Consider the following 19,798-nt stretch of genomic DNA (forward strand, 5'->3'; position numbering starts at 1 on the left):
AACAAAGAGAAGATTCAGGCCTACCACTAAAGCCATGGCTAAGAAGAATTAAGAAGATTGGAATACTGCTACTGATGGCAGAGAAACCTTCTTGTACATGTTTAAAATGTCATAATTCTAGTGTAGAGTGAGATTTATTTTTTTGTTAAAGTAGAATAGGAAATTTTACTTGTTATTTTTTTAGGTGAAATTTGGTACCTAAAAACCAATATTGGTTAAATTAGGGTTCTTTGAACACCTAAATTAACCAAGGTCGGTTATGACTAAGTCATGGAGAAGAGAGCACTTGTTCCATGTGCTTAAAAGCTTTCCATCACATGCTCCATGTGCTACGTCCCAAATTAGGCGCCAAATGCATCACATTTGAATTTAGCTTTCATTTCACTTGTATTTGACTTTTCCAATTTCGGCCCTCTAATCCTATATAAGGAGGTGCTTGGCTCATGAAATGACAAGATTATTCTAGAGAAAATTGCTGCCAAAATTGTGCCAATTTTGCTCCTTGTCTCCTACCTCTCTAGGATAGACATTTTAATCTTCATTTTTCACCTTTGCCAAGTGAGATGGCCTCACCACTCACTCTCCACACCTAGCATGCACCTTCAAGGAGTTCACAACTCTACGTGAGTTCCTTGCTCATTCTCATCCATGAGTGCTTCCGCCAATTCACCAAAGAAAAGCTAAACGAATGAAGGCACTCTTCCATCAAGTGGTATCATGAGCCTTGGTTCTCCTAGAGCTAAGTGTGTCTTCTTCTTTTCATTTTAATTTTGTGTTGTTCTTCATGATTTCATGTTGTTAATCTTGTATCCTTGAATGTCTTGCTGTTTTTGCATTTTAATTTTGATTTAGATGCTGTTTGGATAAATCCAATCGGTGCAATGTGTTCAAATTGTTCTTGAGCTTCTAATTTCAATTTTGTGTAGGATTCCTTTGAGTTTTGGTGTTGCTATTTTATTTTTGCTAGATTTGAGCCTTTCTTGTAATTTTAATCGGTTCATATTGTTTGTGTTTGAGTCATTTTGATTTTTGAATCCATAGATGTTTTGTCAAGTCATGTGCATCCTAAATTGTCATCACTTCTATGTAGTACTTTTCTTGATAATTTTGGTTCATTGATTTTCATTTTGAGTCCAGATTTATAATTTTGTATTTGATCCTTTGGTGCATTTTAATTTTTAGATTTGAGTTCATATACATCAATTCTATTGTGTTTTTGAAGTTTCTTAAAATTGTTTTTAATTCCAAAATTAGACTTCCTCTGTTTTTGTTGAATCTGTGATGGCTGTTTTTGTTTATAGAATTTAATTCTATTTATGAAAAATTGTGGAATTCTAGATCTGAACATATTGAGGTGTTAAGAAAAAGTGAAAAAAAAAGTGAAGCAAAATTCAAAATAGAATCTAAATAGAATCTAAATTCAAAAAAATTGGTTTCTAAATTAGTATCTAATTAGCTATCAAGGTTTTTGCTACCAAATTTAGAATTTAAATAATTGGTAGTTAAAACCTTGGTAGCTAATTATATACCAATTTAAAAATTATTTAACAATAATAGAAACTAATTTTTTTTTAGTTTTTAAAATGGTCTCTAATTTAATCACTATAGCAACTAATTATTTTTTGTCTCTAAAATTGATTTTTATCTCATGATTTTCTTGTAGTGTATAGGTCCCATAATAAATCTTTTTACTGTTAAATAAAATTTAAATATAGTTTTTTTAACAAGGTTTTGTAAATTTACCTCTCCAAGCAATTAAAAAACTCATCGACCAAGTGCAAACTGAAAAAAAATTGACATGGACATGGCAAATATATTTTATAAGATAGATATGTTTGTGCACATGAAAATCCACTCTTATTCTGACCATTGATTAATGAATTATTAATTAATAATGCAAATGATAGTTGCAAGTTGCACCACCGAATACACAAGATTGGACTAGGACCCAGAAAGTGCATAATTTTTGAAGTTGCAATCATATAATTTGTAGTTATATCCGAGATTAGAGGAGTTTGATGAACAAACTTTATACTGTTTTATAAGGTCATAATCTTTCATTCTGTCATTTTCTATGCTCATGGATACATAATGATTTCTCCAAATACTTTTTTGCTAAAGTCACTCTTGAATAGTGGTTAGGTTATAGATTTGTTTTTCACTTAATTCTAACTTTCCTATATTTTATAAAACGATTTTGATTCTTAATTATTCTCTATAATTTTATTTTATTTTATTTTAATTGTCCACCGTTTTGATTTTAAATTTCTTACACGACTTTGATCCTTGATTTGTTAATCATCCATAATTTTATTTAATTTTTAATTTTAAAATTATATTAAATCACTATTGAATTATATTTAATAATAAGTCTCTGTGTAAAAGAGTTACGCATATTATGTTTTCCTTCAATCTGCTTCTTAAAATTTAAATGAAAATTAAACAGAATATGAATGATTAAAAGGATAATTATAAATTAGCAACTAAAATTCAGGAAAAAGATTAAAGAAAATAATTAAGAATTTTATAAAATATAAGGATTAGAATTAAACTATTTTTTTATAAAGAAAAATATTGTAATATTCTTCTAAACCTTTCAACACGCCTTGCATTTTAATTTAAATATTGTTATTTGTATATAACAAAATTACATATATCTTTTTTTATATAATAAATGATAAGTTTTTATTAGACTTCATATAATAATATGTTAAAGACAAAAGTTTAACACCCTATATTACTTAAACCAACAAAGTATGTAGTTGTTTTGATAAGACAAAGACCAAATCATGTCATCATATCGTTTGTCAAAGATAAGAATTTTTTTATCACAACAACATTTGAAGAATGAAGAATAGATCAAAGAACATTGAGCATACATTTCACTTCATCTGATAAGCATTGATGAATGTCAAACAAAAGGAACATCACAAAAATCAACCATAATGTCTAATAAAGAAGTGAAAGAGCATAAGATAATAAGCTCAATACATACCTCAAGCTAACATAAGATCAAAGAATATTCATGAAGCTTTAGTCTATTTACAAAGATTGCCACCTACATTTATTCTCAAGAAAGGTCGCACTAAACATCAACATTCAAATATCTCTTAGTATATGAGCTAAAACTGTAAAGATCGGCATTTCTCCTGACACAACTATTTTCAAATTTTGGCCCAACTACTTGTCATGTACAGTGTGCACTTTTATCATGCAATGCTATAAAAGACTTTACCATCGAGGGAAAGATATATCGTCAGTCATCCAAGAGATTGCATAAAGATGAAGGTCATTTAAAGATGCATGAGGTGCTTTCAATGATCAAATTAAAGCCATCAAAAGCAAGGAAGGCATGAAAGAAGAACTGAAGCTGCTAAACGGATATAAATGACTTCTTAATAGCTACCTTCTTCTAGCAACTATATAAAGTATACCATTAGGAAGAAGAATACAAAAGCAGAGGATGCATTGTGTCAAAATGTTGTCAAGATGATAAGCAAACCTCAAAAGCTTCATAAAAGAATCTCAAATCTTAGAGTATGAGCATTTTTGAAATGTATGGACTCCTAAGAGCTTAGAAGAGAACACAAAAAAAGGTCTCTTTAGTCACCTAGGAGAATGAATAGAAGACCATCTGGAAGGACACACATTGGGCCATTAACAAGGGCCATGGCTAGAAGATTGGAGGAAGAAGAGGAGACTTAAAAGACTCTCCTTTTATGGAGAATAAAAAATTGATTGTTCTTCTATATTTCTCTAGCCTTATAAATATTTGCAAAGTAGTGTAGGTTTATTTGGGCTTGCTTTTTTGGTTATTTTTTATGAGCCATATATTGAACCTAGTAGAGTATGATGTAAAAGAAAAGAGAGTCTAGTTAGAGGTACAATTGAGCCTCCTTGGTTCCAATGCAACCCTAGACTCTCTAGGGTTCACCAAGGAGTGGCTAGGGAAAATAAGATTACATGGAGTGTCTAGGTGAAGCTTGAACGTCTAAAGCCTTGCATGGAAATCATGAAGAGCCCACCTAAGCATAGACAATGATGGTTGAAGGTCCACATGTCCTCTCCTCAATAGAGAGGATTTTTCTCCAATGAAGACATGTCACTTGTCAACCTTTAATTTGAGAGGATTTGCTCTAATGAGAATAAGCAATTTATCATAATGTGAGTAGAGATTTTTTAGGGTAAATATATAAATAAGTGTGTTAGGCCTCTTGTAAATTCAACTTGATTTGAGTAAAAAATTATACGAAAATGCAATTTGAAATTCTCTCAAGTTCAACCTATGTTAGCATTCTATATGGTATTTAACCTAGAACTCTTCTAGAATTGGCCTCACCTCTTATCGTCCTTCACTTCCATAGTTCATTTCAACATTCCTCACACAAATTCAGACTTCACTCATTTTCCAAATAAGCTCCAACAATATGCAACACAACATCAAGAAAGGCTACAAAGTAGAATTGCATCCGTGAACTTTCATCATGTACTATTCATCAAAAGATGTAACTCCTCCCTAGAATTCAAACAAATCTAAAGTAGAGGAGAAAGCTCAACCTTGTTTCGATCAAAAGATAGAAACACTCTTCATTAGTCAAACTAAATGATCAAACGATCATTCAAACCTTTAACCTTTCATGTGTTAGCCAGGAGTGGCTATAGAGTAAAGAATACTTAAGTTCAGCTAGAACTGGCTTGAGTAAAGAGTACTCCTTGATGGGTAAGGCAGAAGTGGTTGTGATCTAGAAGAATACTCGTATAGCTAGGAATGACTAAGTGCAAAAAATACTTAGGATTATTTAGAGTTGAGATCTTGGATGATCTGCCTAAACTATTTGTTAAGCTTTTAGACGGTTTGTTGAAACATTAGATGGTCTGATGACTAGAATATCATATATGGAGTTTATATTCTTATGTTTTGATGATAAAAAAAATCAGTAAAAAAGTTAAATCAGGTCCACATAACATGCATTGCATTTGTTGAAACCCTAAACAGTTTAAAACCCTATAGACGATTTGATGAAACAATAAACCATATATGACCCACTACACGGTCTGATGACTAGAAGATCATATGTGGAGTTTATATTTTGATGATATAAAAAACAACCTGAATGATTTATTTGATTTTAAAAATGATTTATGCAGTTGCAATATAAAATAGACCCTTTAAACATCTACTACTTTGTTTATGCTAGATGGTCTAATGAACGTGTTGAACGAACAACCTATTTATTATAATAATTAAACAAAATCTTTTAATTACATAATTCTTCTAAAAGCTCGTTCAATCAAAGAGGTATTATATCTAAAAACAAAACAAAAAATCAATCTACATAGAAAGACTTTATTTGTCCTTGTTTTTCCTATATCTCTCAAATCTATCTTTTCTTAAACAAATTTTCTAAAATTAAATCTTGTGAATATATTCTTAATGTATTGAGAATATCTCTCAATCTTTTTTTAGTAGAATAATTTGATTAAATTGAAAATCTTAAATACTTTATTTTGGTATCACGCATTACGTAGAATAAAATAATTTTTTCATTATGTTTTGATTTGTTTTTAGTAACCCATATTACAAATACTTTCAAATTAGTTTCTTAAACATATTCGAAGCAAAAACAAATTGAAAGACATCAAATCTAAGTTTTTTTTAGTGAGTGTCTAGCATGAGAAAGATCCAAATATGTAGATATTGCAAAATGTAGAATTTACCAATTCAAATAACAAAGAAACATACATTATCCATACTATTTCTTTAAAATTAAAATAGAAAAAAATAGTTGCATAATAAAAACATAATTTCTATTTTAATGTAAAAAGTCTTGTTTTAAAAGTACAAGTTGTTATTTTTGAAGTTGTATTTCTTCCAGTATAATTTTTAGAAAAAATTGTCTATGTTGATAAACTCAAAAAACAACACATCAATTTTATGAAAATCTGTGATATTAGCTATTGTTGCTATTTTTATTAGTTGTTTAAAAAATGGTTTTGAAAAAGCTACTTGACTTTGAAAGGTACGAATAGATGGAATTATATTGGAATATATAATATAAATTAGGTTAGAAAATAGTTGGAGATGAGACGTTAGTGTGTGTGATGTGCGAGGCCATGTGCTACAATGCGGCGGTTATTTAAAAATGTCGAGTAGTTTAGGTACACACATTAATGTCAAAGCCTCTGTCTCGATTCTCTCCCATCATCTTCCCATTCCCATCACACCGATAACAACTTTCCTATTCTCCTTTTGTTGTACCCATCTAAAAATAATCAATGAGAAAAAAAAACATTAAATAAATATTTTATTCCCTCATATTTTTCTTTTAAGTTTTATTAAACCTGTCTTTATATATTTATTAAATTATACACTTTATTATTATATTTTAAAAATGGAATGATAAATATTTAAAATTGAAATTTTAATGATAGCATTTTTAAAGTTAGAAACGTTTAGTGATATAATATGCATATTCAAGTCTAAAGTCACGTTACCTTTAAAAGAATCCAAAAATGTAAACATATAAAAATATTTACACAGCGTTTGTAATAGCTTAAAGCTTTATCTGTGTAGAACTTTTATCAAAAACTTATAAGTGAATAATAATCATACTTCTTTTATATTCAAGCACTTAAATAGAAAATAAAAGGTTAATAATGTTGAAGGTTGACTAATTCAAAAGTCAAAAGTGAGAATAAATTAGTGGTTAGTTTGTTGTGGGTACCACTATAAATAGAGTTTGTGTGTATACGTGCAAATGTGTGCATATAACAGAAAGTGTATTTTTTCTCCCAGTTTTGTATTCTTCTGCTTCAGTTTGTTTAGCAGTCATTTTTCATTTCTTTTCTCCAACAAACTGGTATCGTTCAGATTCAAGGGCGTTCTTGTGGGTTGATCTACAATGGGACACACCAGCGCAACCTTACAGTCGAACCTTCTTGTTCTTGATGGCAAGAACTGGAATCGATGGAGTATCCAGATGAAAGCCATTTTCGGCTTTCAAGAAATCACGGAGATTGTTGAAAATGGCTACCCAGAACTTGCTACAGATGCAACAGAAGCGCAGAGGGTGGCACACAAGGAAAACAAAAAGAAAGACTGCAAAGCCATGTGTCTTCTTCATCAGAGTGTCGACGATGCACACTTTGAGAAGATTGCAGAAGCAAAGACGTCACAGAAGGCATGGCAGATTCTGGAGAAATGTCATCAAGGAGCAGATCAATTGAAGAAGGTGCGTCTCCAAACTATGAGACGCCAGTATGAGTTGATGCAAATGGAGTCAAATGAAAAAATTGCTCAATTCTTTAATCGAATCCTCACTCTCACCAATGCTATGAAGGCATGTGGTGAAACGATGACTGATCAAGCGATTGTTGAGAAGGTATTACGGTCCCTAACCCCTAACTTTGACCACATTGTTGTGGCCATTGAAGAATCCAGGAAACTTGAAGAACTGAAGGTTGAAGATCTTCAAGGCTCCCTCGAGGCACATGAGCAGAGGCTCATTGAAAGGTCCACTGAGAAACCTGTAGAACAGGTTCTGCTAGCCCAGACTTTGAGGAAAGGAGGCTACGATGGCAGGGGTGGATTTAGAAACCGAGGAAAGGGGAAAGATTACAGAGGAAAGGGCAGAAGTTCTCATCAAGAACAAGAAAAGTCTGATCAAGATCAAACAGAAATCTCCTCAAGGAGGGGAGGATCCAATTGGAAAGGAGGTAAGAAGAAAATAGATAGAAAGAGAATCAAATGTTTCAATTGCAATAAAATTGGACATTTTTCTTCTGAATGTCAAGCTCCCCCAAGTCAGTATGATCATCGCAGGAAACAGCATGATGAAGCTCATATGGCAAAAGAAGATATGAAAGATAACAGGGATGAAAGTCCTGTTCTGCTAATGGCGACAACGGTGCAGGAAGATTTGTGCTCGTTCGTTTCGGACCCGTCCGTTTTGTCTACGTCTGTAATGTTGCAGACGACAAATACTCAAGAAATTTGCAGTGAGGAAGTTTGGTATGCAGACTCTGGCTGTTCTAATCACATGACAGGCCATAGAGATTGGCTCATAAACTTTGATTCAAGTAAGAAAAGAAAAGTAAAGTTTGCTGATGATAGAATGATTCAAGCCGAAGGCATTGGAGATGTGATAATCAAGAGGAAGGATGGTGGGAATGCGTTGCTGTATGATGTGCTCTTTGTGCCTACCATGAGTAGCAATCTAATCAGTTTGGGACAGCTATTGGAGAAAGGTTTCTCAATAGCCATGAAGCACGGATTCTTGGAAGTCCTTGATGCTGAAGAAAAGAAAATCATGAAGGCACCACTTGCATCAAACAGAACTTTCCAGGTACACCTTAATGCTGTTGAAGCTCAATGCCTTAACTCCGAAATTCTATCTGATGATACTTGGTTGTGGCACATGAGGCTTGGTCATCTTAACTTCAAAGATCTTAGCCTCATGAAGTCCAAAGAAATGGTTCTTGGGCTTCCGTCTGTACACGTGCCTAAGAAAGTTTGTGATAGTTGCTTAATCAGTAAACAACCCAGATCATCATTCAGCAAGTATATTGCATCAAGAGCCAATAGTTTACTGCATGTGGTATATTCGGATGTGTGTGGTCCACTTGAGGTTCCGTCCTTAGGAGGGAACAAGTATTTTGTAACATTTGTAGATGATTTCAGCAGAAAATTGTGGCTTTATCTTATTAAGGCTAAAAATGAGGTGTTTCCCATTTTCAAATCCTTCAAGTGCTTAGTTGAGAAGCAGTCTGAAAAATCCATCAAAATATTGAGAACAGATGGTGGTGGTGAATTTACTTCCAGAGAATTTGATAGTTTTTGCATGGAAAATGGGATTGTGCATGAGATAACAGCACCTTATACTCCTCAACATAATGGGGTGGCTGAGAGAAGAAACAGAACTATCCTAAACATGGTTAGGAGTATGCTGAAGAGTAAAAATCTGTCACACGAATTTTGGGGAGAAGCTGCAGCAACTGCAGTTTATGTGTTGAATCATTGTCCTACAAAGAGGCTGGAATTTAAGGTTCCAGAAGAGGTATGGACAGGGAAGAAGCCTTCAATCAGACACTTCAGAGTTTTTGGTTCCCTATGCTATAGGCATATTCCAGATCAAAAGAGAAGGAAGTTGGATGATAAAAGTGAACAAATGATCTTCGTTGGTTACAACTCCACTGGATCCTACAAGCTCTTCAATCCTAAGACACGGCAAGTAGTATTCAGCAGAGACGTGCATTTCATTGAGTCAAGCCTGTATCCGTCCGATCATAACCCAATGTTGCACGCGTCTGATCGTGAGAGATCGCATGCATCCGGAAGTGGAAGCACGTACCCGTCTGTTCATGACATTATGTCTCTGTCCGATGCACCAGAGTCAGAGTCAAGGAGTTTGTTACCGTCCGATAGAGACGAACCCAGCACTGAGTCTCAAGGTGCAAATTCACCTGAGAGATGTATTCAAACAAGACCCACCAGATCCAGAACTCTACCAGCAAGACTCAGAGATTGCGAAATTACATTTGATGATGCTGCCACTAACGAAGGAGAATTACTCCAGCACATTGCACTTCTTGCAAATGCAGAACCTGTCAGTATTGATGAAGCTTTAAAAAGCAAAATATGGAAGGAGGCTATGCATGAAGAATTGAAGTCGATAAAGAAGAATGAAACTTGGGAGTTGGTGAAACTTCCAGCTAATAAGATGCCTATCGATGTAAAATGGGTATTCAAAACTAAGTTGAATCCAGATGGAACTATTGCCAAATACAAGGCAAGACTAGTGGCAAGAGGATTTATGCAAACAGAAGGGATTGATTTCTCTGAAGTGTTTGCACCAGTCGCAAGATTGGAAACTGTTAGACTGGTTGTTGCTATTGCTACTTTGAAAAACTGGAATATGTGGCAGCTGGATGTTAAATCAGCATTCCTAAATGGACCTCTTGAAGAAGAAGTCTATGTTACTCAACCTCCAGGTTTTGTTATAGAAGGAAGTGAAGACAAGGTCTACAGACTGAGAAAAGCTTTGTATGGCTTAAGGCAAGCACCAAGAGCTTGGAATAAAAGGATTAATACTTTCCTTTCAAGTTCAGGCTTCAAGAAATGTAATGTAGAGCATGGTGTGTACATTAAAGCAATGGGTGGTGGAGGTATTCTATTCATTTGCCTTTATGTAGACGACTTGCTCATAACTGGCAGTAATACAGGAGATATTGAAGCTGTGAAGCAGTGCTTGAAGTCTGAATTTGAGATGACTGATTTAGGAAGGTTGTCATACTTCCTTGGCATTGAGTTCAAACAAGTTGATGGTGGACTGTTTATGCACCAAAAGAAATACATTCATGATGTATTAAAGAAATTCAATATGCTGGAATGCAATACTGCAGAGACGCCTGCAGAAGCAAATCTGAAACTTGATAATGGTGAACAGGAATCAGCAGTGGATGGTACTTTGTTTAGACAGATGATTGGCTGTTTGAGGTTTATTTGTCATACAAGGCCAGAGATTTCATACAGCGTTGGCTTGGTAAGTCAATTTATGAGTAATCCGAAGAAGTCGCATTTCATGGCAGCTAAACGTATTGTGAGATATTTGTGCGGCACACTTGATTTTGGAGTGCTTTACTCAAATCATTCAGAGAAAGTTGGGTTACAACTTGTAGCCTATTCTGACTCTGATTGGTGTGGGGATTTATTGGAGAGAAAGAGCACTATGGGTTATGTGTTTTTACTCTCTGGCTCTCCAATCTCATGGTGTTCCAAGAAGCAGGCTGTTATAGCCTTATCAACCTGTGAAGCAGAGTATATTGCTGCATGTCATGCTGCGTGCCAAGCTTTGTGGTTAGAATCGTTACTGGAAGAACTTAAGGTTGGCTTTAATGGCTATGTTGACTTGTTGATAGATAACAAATCTGCTATCAATTTAGCTAAGAATCCGGTTGCACATGGAAGGAGCAAGCACATAGAAACGAAGTATCACTTTCTGAGAGATCAAGTTGGAAAAGGGAAGATCAGACTGAAGCATTGCAAAACAGATTTACAAATTGCGGATATAATGACTAAGTCATTAAGAGCTGATAGATTCAGAGAACTTAGAAGACTACTGAATGTTGTTTGTCTTTAAATGTTTTTTGTAGATTTTGAATTAGGGGAGAGTGTTGAAGGTTGACTAATTCAAAAGTCAAAAGTGAGAATAAATTAGTGGTTAGTTTGTTGTGGGTACCACTATAAATAGAGTTTGTGTGTATACGTGCAAATGTGTGCATATAACAGAAAGTGTATTTTTTCTCCCAGTTTTGTATTCTTCTGCTTCAGTTTGTTTAGCAGTAATTTTTCATTTCTTTTCTCCAACAAATAAAAGATTTAATAAACTATGAGATAAAGCCAAAGATTTTTATTAAATGTGTTTTATGCTGGACTAAAATTTAACTCAATCTAAAACTTTATGAACAACGGATATAAGAATCAATTATTCTTATACTATAATAGGTTTTATGTGTAAAAAAAATTCTTTAGTTTACATAACTTTAGATTGTGAGTGAAGTAAGAGAATTTTCATTATATCATTTATTTTTTTATTTGATACTTGAATGTATACAAATTCAATACTGTTATTAAGTATGTGACCATACTAAAGTGAAATTTCAAACAAAGTTATCATTTATATCTACATATATTTATGTATACATATATTTATGTATACACATATTATCACCAATAACATACAAACCAAAATATAACTGCATTTAGTTTATTTAAAAATTGGATAAAACAATAAATTAAACCTTGAAATTGTTGCTTGAGAGAAATAATATCACTTGAAAAAAAAAATATATCTTATTGAAATCTCCATGCTCAAACTATATAATGTTGTTGGAGTAAAAAATCATATCTCTTAAGTTTTATGTTAATGTTCGAAATTATTTTTTTTTGTCTCTTACCTTAAGCTTTAACGTACCATTTGAGAAAGAAGAGTTATCGTTCAAGTATTTAATTGTCTCTCGAATAATAGTTTTTTACACTCTAAGAGTAAAGTCTTTGTTTGAACGATAATTTAACGTGTCAAAATCACAATTTATACCATGAACACCAAAACAAATCTATAAAATCTATTTATCAATTCTACTATCTTAACAATTAACAATTTCAACATATTGATTTACGATCTTCTATAACCCAAACTAAATTCAATCTCTAAACTTTTCTCCTGCAAATTCATCTTTATTCACAAGTTCAAAAGTTTGAAAGCTTAAAAAGTTCATTTTATTCCCTTGGATTCACAAGTCAAAAGGCAAAAAAACTCAATTGCACCATTATGAACGAGATTCTACTAAATCCCTTACCTCAACATAAGTTTTTTCTATTTGTCTAGCACTTGTGAGAGAATCCACACCAACCAATCATCAACCTAACCTCCTTATTCAAAATAAAGACAAATACAACTTGTTACAGAGTTTTAACCTAAATGCCAATTCTAGCATCAAATAATTTCTCATATTAAGATCAAAACTAAATAATATACCATAAACATTTAAATTTCCAACTAAAAAATCCAGACAACACAAAAGGTAATCCACCATGTATAAACCAATAATTTAATTATATGCATCAATTCAACATCATAACCCACAATTACATCTTTTCCTCTCAACTATCTATTAGGATCTATTTAAAATATATATATTTTAAACTTAAATTTGCAATGCAAAGGTCCAATTTATTGGAAAGTAGAGTAAATTAACCCCCCTTTACTTGGAATTTACTTGAAATCCAGGGAAAAGATCAAGGAACTAGTACTTCAAAAATCTAAACAATTACAAACATTCTAAATTTAAAACAGCCAAACACACAAATTACAAGAAATATGAAAGTTAATTGAGAAAGCCAAAGTTTATACAGTAAGAGAAGAGCTAGAGGGAGAAAATTAACTCACATTCATTCTCTTTTTAAGAAACCAAAACAATTAAGAGAAAAGGAAAAATGAGAAGAAAAGAAATTAGATTCATGTCTATGATTTTTTGTGCCCCTAATTTGATAGCTAATTATTGAAAAAATAAAATGTTTATTTTTTAATTTGAGATAGTAAATTATTAGACTAAAATATAAACAAAAAAATTCATAAACGTGCGAAAATTCAATAATAAAATATACCATTAATGCTAAAATCTTTTATACCTGATTAAAAAATTATATTGTTATGATTTTTTAAGAAATGTATTATGAAAGCCAATAGACTTGTACAGTTTTTTTGCATTTTTTATACAGTTATAAATTTTAGTACATTAATTTGTATTACTTAAAAAATCCTACATTAACATAATATTTTCTTTATTTAGTGGGACATATGCCAATAAAAGAGTTTTTTAATAACAAGATCTATAAAAAAATCCATTGAACTTAAATATAAGTGTAGATGACGAATTTATTTTCACAACAACGACAAAATGTTACAACACAATAAAGTATTCTTTCCAAATCTCTTATATATTTCTTTTTCTTAAGTCTCTTTCATTTCTTTTTTTTAGTTTTCTTTCATTTTCTTTGCCCTATTGCCAATTACAGTTCTGCTTCCATTATTTAACTTAATGCAGCCATTTTGAAGTCCATTACTGAGCTTATTCAATTTTGAACTTAACATTATAAATGAATTTTTAATTTTATTTAATGAATATTAACTAAACAAACATCATTTTAATAATAATAATAATAACAATAATAATCGCAAGTACTATTTAATTAACCCCGTCACATTCAAATTCAAGGAAGTTGATATGCATAGATACAACCATATATCTTCAAGCCGCGTTAATGTGGGCCCCACAAATCGTTCAACACAGCACACTCAGGACAACAATCATTCATTCTCAACCATCAATTGTATTTTCTACTATTTTTACTTATGAATACAAAATATAATCCTACATATCTATTATAAATTATTTCAACTAAATCTATAGTTATAAGGTTTAATAGACATGCATTTATTAGTATAAATTACACTATTGTTAATTAATTAAAAAATATATTTGATATTAATTTTAAGATAATTATTATAAAAATTAGCTAATTAATTATACATAATGACAAGTTTTATATTAAATGCAAGTACCAATGCTTTTACAATGTTAATATATATTATTTTTATAATTATATACTACTGTAACTTCTTTTATACTACAAAAAAAAAATATTAATATAAATATTAAAAGTTTAACTGCTATGCATTAAAAAAATATTATATATTTAATAAGTTTGTTAATTTATATTATTATAAATATTAAAAGTTGAATAGACATGCACTTACCAATGTACATAAATGGGTTGAATTTTATAATAATTTTCTTAAACGTTTATATTAATATTAATTTGTAATTAAATGACATTGTAAATTATTTTGTCTTTATTATCAATAGTTTCTAATGTATTTTTTTATTTTATTTCTTATGTATGATAACTTTTAATTTAATTATTGTATATGTAACACATTCTTAAATTGATCTATATATACCTAAAAAAGAATCCATAACACTTCTTCTTCATACATATTAGCATCTTTAATATTTCCATCTAAGAACCAATTTGGTAATTTACTACACATACAAAACCATATTATATGTTTGAAATATTTTTTATAAATTAAAAATAATTATAAAATTTATGAAAAGTCAATAATTTTCATATATACAATTTACAACTAAATAACTATAAAAATATTTACACTCTGATTAAAAAACAATTTAATATAAATGTACTTGTTTGTAAATACTTTTAATATGAATTATAAACTATTTAACACAAATACATGTGCATTAATTTAAGATAATTAATAAATCTAAAACGGGCAATATTAATTTATCCATGCTATTATCAGTAACAAAATATATAATAAATTTATCCATGAGTTACTATAAATGTCATTAGTTCTTACTGTACAAAGGAGGTTTACCCAGTGAGAATGAATTAAACAAAGCATAACTTAGCTATTTAAAAAAACAATGGCTAAGTTCTGTGCTGTTTATGTAGTTTTGTTTTTTGCTTAAATTATTCATTTCTTCTCAAAGATTCCGATTTCAAAAATCACAACACCACAAAATCCTGAAGAAACAGCTGGTTTTATGGGGAGGTGTAGGAGTAGTAGTAACAGTTTGAAGTTTCGTACACCCCTTTTCTTCTCTGCTGTGGGGTCCTCTTTTTTCCTCAGTAAGTGACAGCCTAATCACCAGCCTGGAAAAGGGTGTTAGCAACCACACTAAAAAGCTCAACTTGATGAGTTTATGGTAATGGGGTGCTTCTTACTTCATTTCATTTTCATGTGTGTACTGTAATCTGAAAAGGGTCTCTCTCAAATGTTCTAAACCATGTTCCTTTTTGCACCAGCTTATTCACATTAAGGTAAGTCTTGTTACCATTGTTTGTTTTTAACCTTTGCTTAATCTACTTACGTCAGAATACTATAGATTTAATTCTAGTGTAGGTTGTGGTAGTGGAGGTAAGGTTTCTGACTTTCTGTTGTGTTTGTGACGTGGAAACCTTCGTACTTTGTCTCTTGCTGTAGTGGAGATGTCTTGTTCTGTGCATTGCTCCTAATAGATCCATGGTTGTTGCAGGTTTTGTTGTGGGATTTTAGATTTTCATTTTTGGGGTTCCTTTGGATCTGGATTTTGAAAGAACCCGTTTAGGTGATTTGGCTATCCATCGGGCAGTTTATGGACTGTTGAAGAAGCTACAATGGTGAAGATGGAACTCATGAGATGGGTTCCCTGGGTCTTGGTTGTTGTTTTGCTAGTTTTGGTTAATGGGTCATTTTCCTTATACACTCCTCCTGATAGCTATCTAATTGCATGTGGTTCTTCTCAAAACATCACCTTTCAAGGTCGCACTTTTGTTCCCGATTCACAGCATTCTTCACTTGTAATGAAAACTGGGAATTCTTTTGTTGCTAGCACCAATTCGACTGCCCCTTTTCCTATTTACCAATCGGCTCGGGTTTTCACCGAGAAAGCTTCTTATAAGTTTGAGATTCAGCAAGAAGGTAGGCACTGGGTTAGGCTATACTTTTCCCCTATTCCAAACTCCAGCCACAACTTGACTTCAGCTTCTTTAACAGTGGTTACTGATGATTTTGTACTCTTGAGCAACTTCACCTTTAGGAAATACAACGATTCCTATATGTTCAAGGAGTATGCAGTCAATGTTACCTCTGATATGTTGCTTGTCACCTTCATTCCTTCTAATGGTTCGGTAGCCTTTGTGAATGGAATTGAAGTTGTGTCAATGCCGAATGAGTTGTTTGTTGATCAGGCACTCGCAGTTAACCCGCCAGCACCATTCAATGGACTTTCTGAACTTGCCTTTGAAACTGTTTATCGCTTGAATATGGGGGGTCCTTTGATTACTTCTGAAAATGACACCCTGGGTAGGAGTTGGGTGAATGACAGGAAGTACCTTCATGTGAACAGCTCTGTCCTTAATGTGTCCGTGAATCCTTCGAGCATTAAGTATCCGGTGGCTGTTAGACCTGAGACGGCCCCAAATTGGGTCTATGCCACTGCTGAAGCAATGGGAGATGCTAATGTAAATGATCCCAATTTCAACATTACTTGGGTCTTCAATGTGGATCCAAATTTCTCCTATTTCATCCGGGCACACTTTTGTGATATTATGAGCAAGTCACTTAACACTTTAGTGTTCAATATGTTCATAAATTCTAACATAGCTCTTCAGAGCCTTGATCTCTCTACCATGACTAATGACTTGGCTGTGCCTTACTACAAGGACTTTGTAGCCAATGCCTCAGCAGGCACTAACACTTTGACTGTGAGTGTTGGTCCAGATCAAGTGGCAGACTTTCCAAATGCCACTATGAATGGGTTGGAGATAATGAAGATCAGCAATTCATTGAAGAGCTTGGATGGGCTTTATTCAGTTGACAGTCTTCTTCCAAGTTCACATTCAAAGAAAAGCATGGTAGGAGTAATTGTTGGTTCTGCTGTTGGGGCCCTAGCTGCTGTAGCAATAGCTGGTTTGTGTTATGGCTGCTTGGTGAGACGCAAATCAAAGGCACCCGCTCAACAGGGCCATTCATGGCTGCCTCTGCCCCTTTATGGAAACTCTCTTACCATGACGAAAAATTCAACACTTTCACAGAAGAGTGGAACCGCAAGCTGCATTTCTTTAGCTTCATCAAATCTTGGACGATTCTTCAATTTCCAGGAAATCCTAGATGCTACAAACAAATTTGATGAGAAGCTACTTCTCGGTGTTGGTGGTTTTGGAAGGGTTTACAAAGGAACGCTTGAAGATGGGACAAATGTAGCTGTCAAAAGGGGTAACCCAAGATCTGAGCAAGGCCTTGCAGAATTCCGGACAGAAATTGAAATGTTATCCAAGCTTCGCCATCGCCATCTTGTGTCCCTCATTGGTTATTGTGATGAGAGGTCAGAAATGATTCTTGTCTATGAATACATGGCTAACGGACCCCTCCGGAGTCATTTGTATGGAACAGACCTGCCACCTCTCTCATGGAAGCAGCGGCTTGAGATCTGCATTGGAGCAGCAAGAGGCCTTCATTATCTCCACACCGGAGCAGCTCAAAGCATAATTCACCGAGATGTAAAGACAACAAATATCCTCTTGGATGAGAACTTTGTTGCCAAAGTTGCTGATTTTGGCCTCTCCAAGACTGGTCCAGCTCTTGATCAGACCCATGTGAGCACTGCTGTTAAGGGTAGTTTTGGTTATCTTGATCCTGAATACTTCAGAAGGCAACAGCTTACTGAAAAATCAGATGTGTATTCATTTGGGGTAGTGTTGATGGAAGTGTTATGCACAAGGCCAGCCTTGAACCCTGTCCTTCCAAGGGAGCAGGTCAACATAGCTGAATGGGCAATGGCCTGGCAGAAAAAGGGTATGCTTGATCAAATCATGGATCAAAATCTTGTTGGCAAGGTGAATCCTGCATCCCTTAAGAAGTTTGGGGAGACAGCCGAGAAGTGCTTGGCCGAGCATGGTGTGGACCGGCCGTCTATGGGAGATGTTTTGTGGAATCTTGAATATGCATTGCAGCTTCAAGAGACATCATCAGCCCTCATGGAGCCTGAAGATAACAGCACAAACCACATAACCGGAATTCAGTTGACACCCCTAGACCATTTTGATAACAGTGTGAGTATGGTTGATGGGGGCAACTCTTGCACAGATGATGATGCAGAAGATGCTGCTACAAGTGCAGTGTTCTCCCAATTGGTAAATCCTCGCGGAAGATAAGCTCTTGTGTATCCACAATTCTGGCCAAAGGCCTTCAAAGTAAGTGGCTATTCTGGCTTGATTGGTGAATGAAGGTTGTTTCTTATTTAGTTACTGCTTTTGTAATCGATTTTTTCCCACCCGAAATCAATTTACTTTGTAGTATACTTGAATGATAGTGAGGGGTGCCATTAAGCTGGTCAGTTATTGCATGCAAGGTACCCCATAAAAATTCTGTTGTACTAAATATAAACCAATTAGGAGTTCTGCTCCTCAAGTTGTTCTTACACCTTACCATATATGAAGGTTATAAGTTCTTTCTTCAGGACATGAATACTGCATAATGGTCAGTTGAATTCCTTTCCTTCCAACTTTTCAGGAAACTATTTAGATGCTATTCACCCTTTACATATGGCTTCCAAAGTGAAGTTTAAAAAGTTTCATGACTTCATGAAATTAGTAGATAGTTGAAGTTTTTTTTAAGTGTAACTTAATCTTAACAAAGTGAACTTCATTAAGAAGTTGATTTTAGACTCAATTCAATCTTATAAAATTGACTCATAAGGAAAAATTTATACTTATAAAATATTCTTATTTTTAGGTTTTCAATAGATTTTAATGGAAATATACAAAAAGAAAAGAAAAAAAGTGATGTAAAATAAATAAAATAACTGCTAAAGAAATTTTTACTATTTTATCCCTTACTTGATGATAGATGCTGAGATATATTTGAATGTTGCAATTTGTCTCAATATTATTTCAATTTTATATGGCCAATGTATTTAAGCAATGATTTTTAGCAATTGTATGTTACAAAGAATCAACCATTATCGATTAGCTTTCCAATTCTACCAATGAATGTTTGGTATTTGAAATTAGAATATAAAGAATCTCAGCTTATGGACTTTGATTTCAAATATTTGCTTGGAATAATTGCATGAAGAATATAGGAGGAGTATATAACGGATAAGGCTTGGAAATAATCAATTATGTCATGAAAGATAATAATAGATGCAATCCATTTAATTATCTGACAATTCACACATGAATATTAAACTATACTAATTTACTTTCTACTTTCTTATGCAATGAGGTATACATAAATTTAAATAAAATTATATCCATGTAATTTAATTAAAATTGATTTTAGTTTTTGTTATTTCTTAAACTTTTAATAATCCTTGATAACTTTTCCTACTTTAAGAAAATACCAAATAAACTGTATGAAAAATAAATTGTTTAGGTAATAAATAAAAGTAACATAATAAAGATTAAGTGTGTTATAATTATACCTATTCAATTTTATATCAGTTTAATCTTCACCCCTCATTTATCATTTGGAATTTTTTTTTATCATAATTCATTTTTTGTAACTGTTATGTGGATTTTTTTTATGTGATTTGCAATTAATTATTTGATTATATTAAAATTTAAATCATTTTTAATTTTATAAAAAAAAGTTCAAAATTAATAGTTTTTTAATTTTAATTCGTATTTATTCTTTTTAATTAAAGCAGGGATATTTTGATAAATCACAAT

At 32.7% G+C, this 19,798-nt stretch overlaps 1 protein-coding gene across 1 annotated transcript; it reads left to right on the plus strand.

Annotated features, from left to right (window-relative positions):
* Positions 1 to 14,985: 14,985 nt before the first annotated feature.
* LOC137817872 (receptor-like protein kinase THESEUS 1) lies at positions 14,986 to 18,584 on the plus strand. The gene is made up of 2 exons (XM_068621099.2): positions 14,986 to 15,406; positions 15,622 to 18,584. Exon 2 carries the CDS (start codon positions 15,743 to 15,745, stop codon positions 18,278 to 18,280), a length of 2,538 nt encoding a protein of 845 aa, XP_068477200.1. The 5' UTR covers positions 14,986 to 15,406; positions 15,622 to 15,742; the 3' UTR covers positions 18,281 to 18,584.
* The last annotated feature ends 1,214 nt before the right edge of the window (positions 18,585 to 19,798 follow it).

Source organism: Phaseolus vulgaris, chromosome 11 (genome assembly GCF_051622355.1).
Source record: "Phaseolus vulgaris cultivar YP4 chromosome 11, ASM5162235v1, whole genome shotgun sequence".
In the NCBI taxonomy this organism is placed as follows: Eukaryota; Viridiplantae; Streptophyta; class Magnoliopsida; order Fabales; family Fabaceae; genus Phaseolus; species Phaseolus vulgaris.